This window comes from Aptenodytes patagonicus, chromosome 4 (assembly GCF_965638725.1).
Source record: "Aptenodytes patagonicus chromosome 4, bAptPat1.pri.cur, whole genome shotgun sequence".
Lineage (NCBI taxonomy): Eukaryota > Metazoa > Chordata > Aves > Sphenisciformes > Spheniscidae > Aptenodytes > Aptenodytes patagonicus.
Window position 1 is genome coordinate 46,012,998 of NC_134952.1, and position 16,766 is coordinate 46,029,763.

Genomic DNA, 16,766 nt, shown 5'->3' on the forward strand with positions numbered 1-16,766 from the left:
CGGGTCCTGCACTTGGGCCACAACAACCCCATGCAGCGCTACAGGCTTGGGGAAGAGTGGCTGGAAAGCTGCCTGTCGGAAAAGGACCTGGGGGTGCTGGTTGACAGCCGGCTGAACATGAGCCGGCAGTGTGCCCAGGCGGCCAAGAAGGCCAATGGCATCCTGGCCTGTATCAGAAATAGTGTGGCCAGCAGGAGTAGGGAAGTGATCGTGCCCCCGTACTCGGCCCTGGTGAGGCCGCACCTCGAATACTGTGTTCAGTTTTGGGCCCCTCACTACAAGAAGGACGTTGAGGTGCTGGAGCGTGTCCAGAGAAGGGCAACGAGGCTGGTGAGGGGTCTGGAGAACAAGTCTTCTGAGGAGCGGCTGAGGGAACTGGGGCTGTTTAGCCTGGAGAAAAGGAGGCTGAGGGGAGACCTCATCACTCTCTACAACTCCCTGACAGGAGGTTGTAGCGAGGTGGGTGTCGGTCTCTTCTCCCAAGTAACAAGTGACAGGACGAGAGGAAATGGCCTCAAGTTGCGCCAGGGGAGGTTTAGATTGAACATGAGGAAAAATGTCTTTACTGAAAGAGTGGTTAAACATTGGAATAGGCTGCCCAGGGAAGTGGTTGAGTCCCCATCCCTGGAGGTATTTAAAAGACGTGTAGATGAGGCACTTAGGGACATGGTTTAGTGGGCATGGTGGTGTTGGGTCGATGGTTGGACTCGATGATCTTAGAGGTCTTTTCCAACCTTAATGATTCTATGATTCTATGATTCTATGATTCCATGACACTGCATAAGTCACCAGTTAAATACCTGCTTCAGATACAAGTGGCAGAATATTGTTTATTTTCTTATAATAGTAAAACTGTACTTGAAGTCCTTTCCAACATGGACCGCTGGAAATCTGGAATTTCACTGAAGACTAAAAATCTAGAGCATTTATCACATTGAAGACCTACTACAGTGAAATGAGAGAAGGTGTGGTATCTGTTTAGAAAGTGACAATAGTGATTTGTGTGTAATGTTATTTCACATTACGTGTTGTGACTATAAAAGCAGAATTCCATGGTGAGAAAGCACAGAAAAGAATAGAATGGAATCACACACACTTCATTGTTGCCTGCAGTAATGGGAAAATATGCAAAGCGTAAGGTATTAACTGATATCTAAGACAGTAATTAAAATGTTTCATGAATAAGAGACTAGATAATTTCAGCGGTGTTTTTAACAGCTAGAGCCTTTGAAGACAGACACACATAAATGCATAGAATATTGTGTGCAAATACTCGAGTCAATTGCAGTGTCAGGATGTTACTCCCACCACATTAGTCTGAATTCTATGCAGTAATTAACAGATATGAATAAAATAAATATAGTCTCTTCTATATTCTGGTAAGTAGTTATGTATAGCCACTCTGGGAAAGTTTGAATTATTGTCTGTCCTAATTATGCCAAGGACTTTTTTTATTGGGCATGAAGGTCTGACTGGGAGGAATTAACAACTGCCTACAATGCCTTTGCATTATAGCTAATCAGATATCTTGGCAGAGCCGCTTCTTATATTTTGGTTTTATTTTTCTGTTCATTCATTTATTAGTCACATCTGGAATCAGAAATTGTGCTCTCAAGGGTAAAATTTTCCCTTGCCTAAGACAGGGTAGCTGTTTCTCTTCCCCAGGATGGTCTCCCTGTTATCTGTTTTCCCCAAACTTCCTCATTCTTTCCCCCTCAGTGTTCCTCTTTCCATCTGAGAGGTTTCTGTTATAACACAAAATCTGCTAAGAAGGAGTAATCAGTAAATGGTGTGCTGTACATGTCCCTCTCTCAATACATCTTTGAGGCTGAATATGTAGGTCATGTCTGTCTGGGAATAAAAGACCTGTAGAAGGCTTCTGTCATGAATATGTATGACTTGCTGGGCAAGTCTGCTAAGAAATAGGTGTATACTGTGTTCCACGCTTCTTTTTACTTGCATTATTTTAAGTGGAAAATAGGATCAAGATTGGGCCTTTCAATTAAACATTAGGGTAGCTTTGAAGAAAAAAAACAAAAAACCTTTTGTATAATAGTTTTCTTCGATCCCCTGGCTGAATAAATGAATATATAGCAATAGGTACACATGTGAGTTCTAAAAATAAGCCCAATTTAATTGTAATTTCTACAGTATCCTTCCTCTAATGAATGTACTGAATATTTCAGAAGGCAAAGAAAAAAATATTAATTGTGGCCTGGATCCTGAACCTTGCTGTCCTAAAATATTCCAGATGTAACTGAAACAAGGATCTAGTCTTTGTCATGGAAGCTCTTCCAAGGATTGGAGTAAATGACACATTTCTGGGTTTGTGCAGTAATAAACTACTATTAATTTCTGCTGCTAACTTCTTTATGAGCAGACTCAGTAACTTTAGAGATGCAAATGAGACAAAGTTTACCTGTAAACAAAAATGATCATTTATGTAATAAAGATCTGTGATAGCATATATGGAAACTTCACAGTAGGAAAGTTTGTATTACCTTGAAGGTGGATCCCATCAGTTATGAAGGATGATGATCACTGGATCAAAGTACATAGAAATAAGATTTGAATGAACTTCAGTATTAGTTCTGAAGCAGGGATAAGTGGCTGTGGATACATATTTTAACTTGAAGCTGTCTTTCCTCCAAATTTTCTACACATTTTAGTGTGAATAAATATATCACTCCATGAAATTTCATATAGAGCTTGATTGAGAAGAATTGTTATAAGAATTTTGTCATTCAAGCGCTAAAGTTTATGTTTTGCTTCGATTTTTGAAGAGGGAGGGGTTGCAATGTTCAAATTTATGTTGAAAATCACAAACTACGTAATGACTAAACTAATGGGTAGATAATTAGATTAAACGATAAGCCCAAAACTGTTTAATTATTTATTAACCTCAGTTAATTTAGCATTAAGATGAATTTTGTGATTTCCAGAAGAGGTAGGAAAAATGCTGATGAATGTATCTGTGGAATCTATGTGCATCTCGGATTCAACTGGCATAAAATTCCTTCATGTCCTTACATTTGATATTTTCAGCTCATGATTTTAGGGTTTCAGACATGCTAAGCCCATAGCGTTAAGAGTTGTGGGCCTTTGAATCTGGGCCTGCTCGTACAGAATTAAATTATTTAGCTGGTAACACTTCTGATTTTTCAGCTGCATCCAGCAGTAGCAATCACCAGGGTTCAATGTAAATTCTTTTAATCCCACTCTTATCTAATGTCAGTATTTTCTGTGAGCTCTAGTATTCTGCTTACAAGCACATTTCTGTTACGCACGTGGAGATCCTTGAGATACAGGTTTGCTGCATATCAGAAGCCAGGCGTATACTCAAACAGTATTGTTCTTTGTCCAGTTCTGTTTCCATTATTTTTTCTCAGCATTATTACTTAGCACTTAGGACTTATGGTCAAGAACTTAATTATTTATAGTTTTGCTTCTATTCTTGTTGCAGTTAGAGATCAGCGGGTTTAGGCTGAATAATGAATCAAATTGGCCAATGAAAGGTGGCACCTGTACTTTAAAGGATTTGAATTCTTGGATATCCTTTAGGGGACTGGGAAAAATGCTATTTCCTTTCATTTTCCCTTTTACTTGAAGGAGTTTGAGTTCATGGTTTAAAGGAACACAGAAGACATAACACTTGTAATTAGATAAAAGGTATAAAAATGGTGATATTTGAATGTACAGCACATAATCAAGTAATGTTTTATAGTTCTGTTGTAATTAAGGCACTTTGACTTTGTGTATTTAATTAATCTTTTGTCCTTTGATAAACATTTGGCTGTTAGACAAGTAGTTAGCCACCCAGAGTCTTTCATCTCTGGTACTAACTGACTGGAATCCAGCAGGTCACAATAATTGGCAGACAACAAAGTGGCCTCTGAATTCCAGCTTCTGAAACAAGTTAGTTTGTATTTTCAATTAGAAAAAAATGCATATAGTCATACTTAACAAAGAGAAAACTGAATGCATGTCATACTATTTGATGAAATTTGTATACTGACCACCAAGAATGTTCATACAAGAGAGGATCTTTGCAGAGATCAGATGTTTGGGTAACCATCCTGAAGGATGAGGAAAGGATGTCACTCATAAGAGAAAAATAAGGAGCATTCAGACTGATAATTGGATTAACATTGATTGGAGATGGTGGTGAGAAGACCAAGTTGAGTATTTGGACTCACTGAGAGTCTTATGGAAAAGTAAAGTTTCATGGTGTACTGGGAGCTTTGGAAAATAAATAGAGTGGCTAGTGTACTAAAATTGGCATCAATACATGGCGGAATGAAAAAACAGATCTTTATTGATCAAGGATGGAAATGCTTAAATACATTATCTGTAAATTATAGTAACATGTAAATGACAGTACCATTTGATTTAAGAATGCTGCAGTGAAATTCGTTGTGTTGTGTTTCTGCTCATCATAGAAGAGAGACAAAATGGTAATTTGCTGTCATAGTGAGGAGGATTCTATTACACTTTCTTGCTCCATGTGTCAAACCCATTTAAGGAGGGTAACACAGTGTGAAAATAAGTGATAATTAAATAGTTGTTTTATTTCATATTTGAAACAGAGATGTACAGTGACATATGCGTCACACCTATGTACAAGTAATAAAACAAAGCTGAACTGACAGTCATACATTAGCAAAACAGATTGACAAAGTAAAGCCTGCAGACTGTTTGTTGCATTTGTATTTTATAGAAAAAAAAATAGAAATTGGTGCTTGTCTTCATTTTCTATAGCTGAGTAATGCCAAGAAAAAAAGGTATGAAAATAACATTTGCAATTTTCCAAAGTAAGGTATCTTTATCAACAACACCCAAACACAAAATCTCCCATAGCATGTCTCCAGTAATAAATGAATGTAGATCGAGTGTTAGTGCAATCATGCAGGTTGTTTCTAATTGCCAGGTAATTTAGACATTAGCAACCAAGTAGCAGAAAGTGGTTTTGACATGTGGAAATCTATCACAAATTATATTGCTACCTGTTATGACTAAAGTGCTCTGATTAATGTAGTGAGATGGTAGAAATTAAACAGGCTGTAGTTAGACATTGATACAGTAACAATAAAAAGCTCTGTATTTTTGCTGAAGAGAAGTATCTTGGCAAATATCAGTGGAAAACAAACACATTAGTAAGGTGTTTGTAGGCCAAGATTCGTTTTTAAATGTGACAAGTAAATCTTCTATAGACACTGTGTCAGAGAAGTTAGAGCCTTGTATTGAGTGTCAATATGCGCACAGTTCTCTGGTAAAAAACTAACAGTAATGAATTCATGCGATTACTCTCCCTCCCTGTGGGTTACTCTTTTGACTCTAAAGAAGTAGCTCTTTTAAATGCCTGTATGCATAGGGAAAATTTTACTTTTTATGTGGTTCCATATTTTGACACAATGGGGAAAACATTTTCCCATGTTTATTTTCCACTCCATCTCTTTTCCTTTGTATTTGCCTTTTTCTGTTTTTATTTATTTTTTTTTTTAATCTTTTCTTCAGGTGTAATTAATATTAACCCTCTTTGCATTTTTTTCATTTAATTCCATTTGCGAATAGTATTGCATCCATCTTGATCATACCAAGGTATGTCATTAGAGTACAGACTAGCAGCTTGTTGATTTTTAAATTATAGTCTTCCTCTGCTTTTTCCCTGTGGATTTTTAATAAAAAGGTAATGGCAAGTTTCACCTGTCCAATATCTATCTTTGTAGCTTTCAATTTTTAACTATGTGGTCAGCTTTGGATAAAGACAGGAATCACTTGTATCTTGTTAGAAAAGTACTACTAGGAACTATCGTTTTGGCAGCCTTTTTTCTTTTTCTCCCCCTTACCCCCCCCCCCAGGTATAAACTGAAGAGCAAAGGCAGCTAATTACAGTAGGTTTTTCATGCAGCATTTTGCTTGATGCTTGGTGTTCACCAAACAGTTCCCGAAATACACATTTTAGATGTGTATTTTTGCATAATGAGAGTGATGTAGAATACCTCATCATAGAGAACAACCTTGGATTAAATGCTTGTGATTTTTCTTAAGGTTAAAGTAAGCAAAAGGGTAAATGAAACCTGGTTAGTTTGAAAAAAATCCTGACATTGTTAGTCAGCTGATGAATTCAGTGGGTGAAACTAGGAGCCTATGGAAATTTCACATCTACTTAAAAAATGAAGAGAGTCATGTGAAATTATGTTTTGTTAGAGTATGTTAACCTACAGACTGGTTAGTATATTGGTGTCCATAGTTTCTGATGATAGTGTCATTTGGAAATGAGCTGGGTGATAGAACACTGATTTCTTTTTGAAAAGAAGAGCACCATGAACCTCTCTGCCAGTGGGTGCGATCCGCTATGTTGCCCTAGATCGGAGGAGGCAGAAAGATCCACTGGCACCAGGCTGTTGCTACACAACAGTGTATTGCTTATTGCCTAAGTCTATCCTGAGCAACATATACGTTTCACCTCCTAGCAGAGGTAAGTGGAGAGATTTATCAAAAATGTGATGCATTGTATCGAACAATGCAAAATACTGGTACTTCTTATTCACATTTGTTTTGACAAATCCCCTCAATGCTCTTTGGTATTTTAATAATTTGATGCTTTGGACACAAAAACATATCATACTTCAAGTCAGGGTGTTACAGGATCTTGTCTGCTTCAAATATACTTTCTGAAGGATGTTCTGTTGCTGAAGGATATGTAGGCAGTTTGTGATATTTTTTATATGCTGGAACTTCATAAAATAGCGTACATGGGAAACTTCCCCTGTGGTAACTTGTTCCAAGTGCTCAAACCTTGAGTCATGTGGAGCTGGGGCTGGATTGTTGCACTGCATTTGATTGACTCGGATGAAGAAGTATGTAATCTGCAGCAGAGAAGTGTGGAAGATGATTCTTAGATCAGTTTTAAAGATTTGTTCAAGTTCTTTTCTTGTGTTCAGTGAGGGAAGGGACATGATCTCCTTCAGCCTCTGAACTGAATCAAATGGCTCCTCTTGGTCTGCAGGTGCAGAAGGAAATCAGAGCCACTTCCAGCCCTCAATTCCTGGTTATCTTAAGTGCAGTAGGAACAAGTTCACTTTGCTCCTAGAAAGCAGGAGGTACTAATGACCCTTTGACTGCTGTGTATGGTTTCTGTGTTGTAAGACTCTTGCTCACCCTTATATGTTGATCTTCTGAAATCACGGCCTATTTTATTTTCAGTTTTGTTCCTTTAACCTCATTCTCTTAGTATTAGGCATTACGAGAAATAATTTTCCGATAAAAGCTTCTGGCTAGCTTCTTATGATCGCTCAAGGGCAGCTACGTGACACAGGTCTGTTTACTGATTTGTGTTGAACTTATTTCCGACTTCATGATTGTTTCATTTGTCATTTTGGCAAGGATTTCTAGGAACTTTTCACTTTTGCTAAGTATGGTACAACAAAGTAAAATCTGGCTCTTTATGTGAGCTATTAAAGGAATTGCACTTATGTCAGGTGAGTGTTTAGTACGTGCTGTTTTCTGACTGTATTCTATGCACGCCTGTGCTGTGCTTCAAGGTTGATTCAATGCTAGATTTTTTTTTAAATGTAATGGTGTATTTATTCCCGTTTTTAGAACAGTTTTGACCTTGTACATCTGTGCACTACAGAGAAAGTAACCGAATGTTGTAACATGGAAGTTGTCCATGTAATTGCACGTAGAAGCATCACCGTGAAACTCTTATGTTGTAACAGCAATATGCTATTGACTCATCTTGGCCTGTGATGGAAATTGCTCTAAGCCTCGTTAAATTGTAATGAGCATTTTCAACTCAAAAGGATGGTGGATCAGATTCTGATATATTTATCATGTTTATTAGCAGCTTACACTAAAAAAAAGCTGCTACACTGAGTCCAGTGAGAATGATGTGGAGTAAGATAGTATAAGAAATGAGAGGAAAGGAGCCTAGCCCACTAGAGATACCAGTGCAAGAAGCAGCTGTAAGTAACGCAGGGATATGTCTGTGCCATGCAGTTGGTGGCATTCTGGATTGCTGTTCAGAAGAAAAAATGGTGAAGAAGAAAATAACTTCCTAAAATGTTTAACTCCAGACCTTATTGTACCAATAAAGTACCAACGTGCAATTTTTATGGTCTTATGTGCTGCAAATCTGGCCACAAAGATATCTTAGTTGCAAAATAAGTAACCCCGTCCATGCCTCCTGGATACTGTCCTGGTTTCGGCTGCGATAGAGTTAATTTTCTTCCTAGTAGCTGGTACAGTGCTGTGTTTTGGATTTAATATGAGAATAATGTTGATAACACAACGATGTTTTAGTTGTGGTGCTCAGTTGCCGGCTGAGGTTAAACAACGACAGTAACAGGACATATGACAAGTAAAGCACCTGTACATTATTCTTAAGTAAGGTTACTCAAGAGCCCACTAATAGGGAGGTTCTTTGATCATTGCTATGTGCTCTTCTACCCACATACAAATATGGAAAATATGCAACTTCTAGGGTAACAAAACTAACTTCTTTATGTCACACTGGGTTATGTAGTCTGTTTCCACAGATGACAGTTAGAATGGCATGTTTCAAATGCTTCGATATCCTCAGAAGCTTTGTTTTTGATAATCAGCTGGTTTTGTACAGCTGTAATTTACAATATAGAACTGCAGCCTGTTTAGATTTACCTTCTCCACAGGCTTTTTGCCTAGTGACCTTGTAGATGATTTGACATGAATGTTGAACTTCTTAGTGAAGTTAAAATTTATTAGAATGGCAAGTTATTTGTTTACAAAGAAGGGAAATAAATTTTCTTACGTTTTCAAATACAGACTTAACTACCAATAGTTTTATATTTGGTGATTTAGTGGTAGGATTAATTTATAAGAGGAGTTATATGGCTAACTGTTGAATATTTGAAAGTATGAAAAACTCAGATAAAATATGTAACAGCACAGAAAATAATTCCATGAATAATAAAAGATGACTGTCAATTCATGATGAGCTGCTTTCTCAGTATTATTTTAGGGCTAAAATCTGCTTTGAGTTCCTTCCAGGACTCAAATTCCCCACATCAAAGGTGTTCAGAAATTGCCAGTTACTCTGACAGGTGTTAGGATGCTATCACCAGCAACAGATTTCCCCCTGCCCCTCCTTCCTGTAGAGAAGAGGCTGGCCAAGTCCGAACTGGCCAAGAGACAGCTTGTACGCTCTGTCAGTAGTAACATTGTCATTATCTCCTTGGTATAAATAGTCATAAATAAATATGTATATACTTGTATTTGTTTTAATAATTTAGACGCCAACACGAGAAACTGTGAAATAGTTATTGAATAATGTAACAATAGCCACACCGTGGGAGACGCTGTTATCCTGGCTCTGGCCGTGCCCGGTAGCAGATAACTAGGAAAAGAGTGAATACATTTACAAATCTCTACCTATAAATACATTCATAGATAGATATACAGAGGTTATATCAATTTAGATGTTTTATTTATATATATAGAGATGTGGTATAATATATATGAATAATATAAACAATACATATTATACTATATGTATTTGTTGATTTTTTTTTTCTTAATTGTTATTATTATTTATATTTTATTGTTATTCTAATTCAGGGTTGCATCTGCATCACAGTCTCTAATATTCCCAGCGGACTTTTCTTCTGTGAGTTGGCACTTTGAACCCAGCTGTTCTTTGGTATTGAAAACATTCTGGGTTCCACTTATACATGATGCCCAGTAATTACACAGTGTGTTTATGTCAGTTAATTATGGGCACTGGAGTTTTTGTATATCAGTTAAAGCAAATGTTGCCTGTTTTGTGTTTTTGTCTTTCCATTTTCATGTTAAGGTATTGAAATAAATATATCGAGTCTGCTCATCAATTTTAATGTTAATTCCTGCTTATTAGATTTCCAGCGACTGACACTGCTAGTTGAGATCATCTACATATCTGATAGCTCAGGCCGTAAAGTGAAAGCAGTTTCTGCTCCTATTCAAAATTCCAGAAGTGAAAAGGTGGCGAAAGGAGGCTCCTGCGTGGATGCAGTGAGGAGGCACTAGGTGGAAAGAGACCTTAGGCAGGCAAAACCACGTTCATTTGGCTTGTGTTGTGCTTACATTTAGGAGACATTTGTTTTTGTGATATGTTGTGATATGACTTCTAGAAGAAAATCTGTCGTTACAATCATGTACAGAACTCTCAGCCTGAGGACTGTGTGCAGATGTGTGAAGCAGCATGTTGCATCACTGGGATGAAAAGGTTAGAGCCCACAGAAAAGAAAACAAAGGCGAAATATTTTGTGCAAAGGGTTTTTTTTGGGGGTGGGTTGGGTGTATGTGTGTGAGAGAAGTTGTTGGTTTTCTCCTGTGAGTTGAGAAACTGTGATTAGTTCTTGATGCTATTGTGCTCTCTTCAGAGAGGTGAAGTGCAATCTGTTGGCAAGCTGCCTGGCTCAGCCTGAGTGATGCTCAGAGCCAGAGCAGAGCAAGGGACAGCTAAGGAAAAGAAACCAGACAAATGGATTAGTTAGTTTAAAATGTGCTTTGCTACCCAGCAGGACTTGAAATCGTTAACTGTCTGTATGAAAATTTAGTGTGAGTCAGAAAACAACCAGATAATCTACCACTTTCCTCTTTAGAATAAGAGTCTGAACTGTTTACAGCAGTATTTTAGGAATTTGGTACTACTAGCCTGTTTATTCTCTTGCTTTAATAAAAATACTGTTTGTTAGCAACGTAAGTCACATTTGCAAGCTGGGAAAAACTGTATCTTTAAGCATCAGAAAGTTTAATGAGCTTAAATTTTAGCTGGTCACTGCAAAAAAAAAATCAGTTCAAGAACCCAGTCTTGTGCTAAAATTAGATTTTAGGTGGTTTACTGACACAAAAAGAGAGATTTAGCTATTATTTTGTTTTTAATTCTTTTAATTCTGTATTACAACTGGAGTTGGTTTCTTGGTATGATGTGGTGGGACAGGTGCATATAACATTCCTCCCAAAGCAGTTTCATGAACATGTCATAATCTGAAATTTCATGGCATTATTTCTCTTTTGTCTTCCTCCCAGAATTTATACTGAAGCTTGAATTGCATTTTCAATGATATCCTTGTAAATAAAATGAATTCTTAGGAAATTTACAAGCACAGACTGATTTTTCTTGATATTCCAGTGGAATAGTTAAAGGAACTTGTTTCTGTGCTATTACAGTTTTGAAGATATACCTGATGAGTGTTTGCCAGACGTAACACAAGACAGAAGAGATGAGATATTGGTGGTACAGGATGTCTGGAAATAAGGAGAGGCATTCCAGTGTGTGTTTTTTTGGCTGTATAATACAACATACAATCTGAAAAGCTTGTTCCTATCATGGCCAGGAAGAGTCTTGGAAAGAAGTGTTTTGCCGTTTTGTTGACTGGAGAAAGAGACAGTTTGAGAATTTTAGCAAGAGGTCTCTCTGAATATTTTTTTTACTTTGCTCAAGGGCCAGACCTCTGTATGTGTAAATTTAGAAAACTCAGTCAGGGAGATCAAGAGCCCTAGTTATAGACATTAAATAATTCCTGCTGAGAAGTGTTAATTCTAAAAGGTGGATGCTACTTTCTTTGAAATAATCTGATTGGAAGGACATGAGAAGACATTTCCCTGATGCACAAAAATACGTAGAGACGTTTGAACATATATTTCTTTGGATATAACCTTTCAAATGTAAATTAATATTGAATGTGTGGGAAAAAAAATCTTTTTATTAGTGTTTAGCAAGCTTGTAGGAAAAATGTTCTTCAATAAAGACAGTTCCTCTTCACTTACAGTAAGAAAAGGAATCAATTATTCTTAACAATGTGAGTACTTTGCAAAGATAAACCATTAAAATAGAAGCACACAGACATTCTTTAAGGACAGATTTCAAAACAGATTTTGCCGTAACTTTTCTATATATTCTGTTCTTTGTATGAACAGTCATGTGAGTTCAATGTGAACTTGAATGAAGAATTCTGTCTTTGATTTATGTACGGTTATTTAGTGCAACATTTTGTGTTTTATTTATGCGCTCTTCAGGATAAATCACCATGAAATACCTGAACTTGGAAATGGTGATTAAATTTATTTATTTATTTATTTATTTATTTGTCCAAAACCTGTAGAGCCTGTACACTTTCTCTCAACTTAGACCATTCGGTGTATGAGCTAATACTTTGCACAGCGTGGATGCTAGTTTTCAGTTAGAGGGTCAGGAGCTTGTTGTAACTGAAGTGAAGGAGATATGTGCCATAGTGAAGAATGGATCATGTAAAAAGGCTAGAGAGCTGTAGTCAGGAAACAGATTTTGAAAATGAATCTTGGATGACAGATTCTTAAAAGAAAGGAAGTTAGAGTTCCAGAGTTCACTACACTGTCAGAAAATTCAAAATATTTCTTTAGTCCAAGTGATGGAGGATAAAGGTTGCATGCTTTTAGCAGGGAGTTTCTCAGCTATGATCCCCATTCAAAATTTCTAACCGCAAAAGGGGAATTAATTTCATGGGTCCATAACTTCTATTATTTTGAGGTCAAAGCAGAGCTTCTCTGAACGTTGACCCAGAATATCCAAAGTGTATTTTCTATGGATATAAATGAAGACATTCAAAACTGTATATATTTAATGTTGTCTAGAAAGGATAAGCAATTATTAATTTATTACCAAAGCTACAGTGGATAATATATCACAGAAGTAATATTTGAATCATAGAATACTTCAGGTCAGAAGGAATCATCTGGTTCACTTCCCTGTTCAAAGCAGGGCCAACCTCAAGGACAAGATGTAATAAATGAGTGCATAACTTGAAGAATATTTTTTTTTAATTCTTCCTAAAAAAGAAGAAACTCTGACACACAAACCTGAAGGTGGTTAAGTCCTGAGAATTAGCCATATTAGAATAAAATGGAGAATGATGTATGGTCAGGGAGTTCAACGGTGCTAGTTTTTTGAGGGCAAGAGTCTGTTGTGCTACTTAGTGCTGATGAAGACAAAGTAAAAGAGAGAGCGTTCAGTATATTAATATTTGCAGTGCAAAAAATTGATGGTGCTGAGGGATGGAACAAAAACATAAGCTACCTACAGTCTGAAGGAAGAGGGATACAGTAGATACATGAAACAAGAAGTAGGTTTAAAACTATTTTTCATATGGGTGTGCTTACAGGGGTTGAGATCAAAGCAGCTTTTTTAATATAAAAATGGCAAAGTGTTTTTTCCTAAATGTTTGCTGACAAACTGCGTAAGGGTTTTGGGTTTTTTTGTCATTTTTGCCATTGCAAAACTGTTCTGTGCTACCAGTTATTGGGGAAATACTAATTTCTAGACTAGACATGCGCATTAGTGGAGTAGGAAATTTAGCCTTTTTTAACTGGCAGCTTCTGTATTTTTCTGTAGTTCTTTAAATGAAGGATGAGGAGAAATGGGTCACAGTCAAGTTGAAAGCCTTTTATGGACATGTATGCATGAAATTATTCATGTATGTGGCCACAGTGATGCATGCATTGCAAATTAAGCTGCACAGGTGAAAAGTCTACTTCGGGTTTTGTTCCCCTCTCCCCCCGCCACCCCCGAGTAAGTAATTTAACAATTTTGCACAAATGGTATCTAGTTCAACCCCTTCTAGGTAAAAATCAATCTTGTTTATATGAATATTTCACCTTAGTGTTTGAACCTACATTCTCAGTGCTGAGAAAAACACTTCCATGACCTCCCTAAGACATGTGCATTTACCAAAGGGATGAGCACTGTTTCTGAAGTATCTTTTACCTTTTCAGTGTAAATGAAGCTGAATCTATTGCTGGGAAAGTGTAAATACTGAACAAATTATTGAACCACTACTTCACTTCCTCCTTTGAATTACCAGCAAAAAAAGTTGTGCTCTAGAAATGTAGCTATTCAACATATACTTATTAATGGACTTCAGCCTGCGGTGTTTGTTTGTGTGTGTATGTGGGTGAGAGTGGGTGGAGGGGTGGGTGTTAAATTGAACTACATCTATGACTGGTTGCAATTTGTTGTTCTCAGAACATGTCTGGCCAGGAAGTCATCTAGTACTGTTTTAATTTTCCTGAAAGGATGAATTCAACTTTTTGAGCAGGGATGTGTCCAGTGTAACTAGGTGGACTTTATTATTTGTCATGAAACATTCCTGTTCATGCAAGAGTACCAGTTTTCATGAGAAGCTGTGATGATACATTAATCTTTCACTCAAAATGTTGTTAAAAAAACCCCACAAAATAAACCAACAGTAATTAAGTGCTAACATTAATTCCTTACAGAACTTTTTTTCAACTTCTACTGATGTACGTCGTGAATATTGTAATGGTTTATTTGTTGAGCTGTCTTCCATTGTACAGTCAGTAATCAAACTGAAGAGAAGTAGAGGAAGAGAAACTCCGTGCACTCACAATCACAAAAAGAGTACAACTTCTTCTTAGGCAGAATTTGAATGACATAACTTTTTTCATCTTTTAATTTTGCTTTCCAGAATGACAAATCCCCAGGGCGTTCCACAAGTCGATCAAGTAACATTTCAAAGGTATGTGAAATCTATTTCCTTTGTATAGAATTTAAAGAAAACTACGTTTATCAAATGTAATACAGTACTTTACTCTGTTTAACCATACATGCATATTCTGATGTTTTCTTCATAAACATCAGATTTTAAGTTTTTGCTGCCTAACATTGTGGTCTCCATGTAAAATCCATCTTAAAGATAAATATTCAATTAGTCATTACTGTAATATGTGTAATAATAAGTAGTAAATAACAGTTGCACTTTTTTCACCAGCTTTCCACAACTGCTTAACGTTACATTAACACTTTGTCTTAAGATAGAATTACTGCTTGTAATAGCAGTGATTACACTACCCAAATAATAACAGCTGTAATGTGTAAAGCTATGTGTCATCATTTCAGATTGAATTCTGAATTCTTTTTACAGGGATTATGGTTCACTGCAGCCAGGACTTTATATCTAGATGCTTTTTAGTTTCTAGGAAACAGAGAAGGGAAACTGTAGGGAGAGGCAAAATGTGATTTGTACTGGAGTTCTTGGCTTTTAACCTCCCTTTTCCTATATTTTTGGTTCAGATGTGGCTGAAATCTATGCCAAAAAGCCAGGATATACGGGAGGTAAAAGCTAAAAACTCAATAATTGTTTGAATCCCAGCCTAAACATCTGCCATGTATTGTGTTGGTATCTAAAGAGTAATATTTTGCATCCAGTGCAAGCACAGTATCCTTAGGCCCCTTCCCCACAATATTATTGTCTGTGGGGTACACACTGTAAAACTGTTTTCTTCTCAGAGCTGTAAAAAAAAAATAATTGTGATTTCTTAATTAAAGAAACTAGGTATATGTTAGGTTCTGCTCTTTTACTTTAAGAAGGAAAAAAAGAACAGGGAAGAACACGTAGAATATATCCAGCCTGTTGTAGGATATGGCTGACTCTCTTCCTGACTTGTTGCCTATTTTTAAAAAGTATGTAGTTATATACTTACAAGCTTGATCACAGTGAATTGTATGTATTATTTTCACTAAGAGTTTAAAGTGCATGTCTATAGTTATAATTACTGTAAATCTATGAGGATTTGATGTTACTCTTTCTGCTTTTTTAAGTCAGTTGCGTGGGTTACACTGTGAGAAAGCATAAATATATTCACTGACATGAGACACAGGGCAGTGACTAACATTTATTTTGAAGTAACTTCTGCCGAAATCAGTATAGGTGCTTATTAGCAAGGGGTGCTTGCATCTTTTTAAGTAGTACGTTAATAAGCAAGGTTTTCAGGCATGCACTTAATCTATTTCTGATGTATAGCATCGTTCATTCTTTGGGATCAGTTTTTCTATGTGAAGCTACCTGCCAGTGAAGCTTTTCAAATGCTGAAAGACACTTGATTGGAAAGCCAGTTTCCAGTTTATTGTCTGTTTCAAAATGCTGTTTTTGTAAAGTGGGAGGGTATATATGTGTGTATACATAGAAAAGCAAACACCTAACTTTTCAGGTTAGTATCGCGTGGCACAAAGTAACAAGCGTTGCACCTCAGAACAAGATTGGAAGCTTCTAGGTAATGTAAACTATATACCAAAGGCAAAAGTTGAGTTCTGTGCAGTGTTGGATCTTGCACACAACAAAAATTTCAATTGACAGAAAAATTAGGAAGTCTTTATCTAGAAATATAAATTACAGTAATCAAAACATATTGTTTTGATTTTGTATCTTTTACTGCTTTCATTTGCCTGTATGACTAAGCTAAAAAGGGTCAAATAGAGAGTTACATTTTAATAGCTACTGTGTATTGTGTATGCCACCCCTGGCTGTATATGGGGCTCCTGGTCCAGAGCAGAGTAGACGTTCCCTGCTATCACTGGATTTTGTACCACCCTATTTGTGAAATGCAGTACAGCAAAGATTCTGCAAATACAGAATCATATTTCATAATGCTCTTAAGTTGTTTATTCAGAGAGGACACCTGAGGTTTGCAGTGTATGCTTGGGCAATTTTGCATGCTAGGTACATTAACTCTGAATTACATGGTATTACAGATGAAACAGAGTTGTTGAACATTGGATATGTCTTATTTAGACATAATGAGAAGGAATGGCTTTGGTTTGTTTGTTATTTACCAGATACTAGTTAGTATATACCTATTCAATCTATAGATTTTAAAATCAGACATTCCCTAGAGGGGCGGGGGGGAAATCAACACTTCAGTTTTACCATTCACTTTTGCTGTCCATTGAGAGCGCAGAAATTTAGAATGTT

General features: G+C 36.7%; 1 protein-coding gene across 2 annotated transcripts in view; it reads left to right on the forward strand.

Moving 5' to 3' along the window:
• The window catches only part of MARCHF1 (membrane associated ring-CH-type finger 1), a 255,753-nt gene that overhangs the window by 186,699 nt on the left and 52,288 nt on the right, over positions 1-16,766 (forward strand). For both annotated transcript variants that reach the window (XM_076336580.1, XM_076336581.1), the window contains exon 4: positions 14,484-14,534. In XM_076336580.1, coding sequence (XP_076192695.1) covers positions 14,484-14,534 — 51 coding nt within the window. The remainder of the gene's footprint in view (positions 1-14,483; positions 14,535-16,766) is intronic.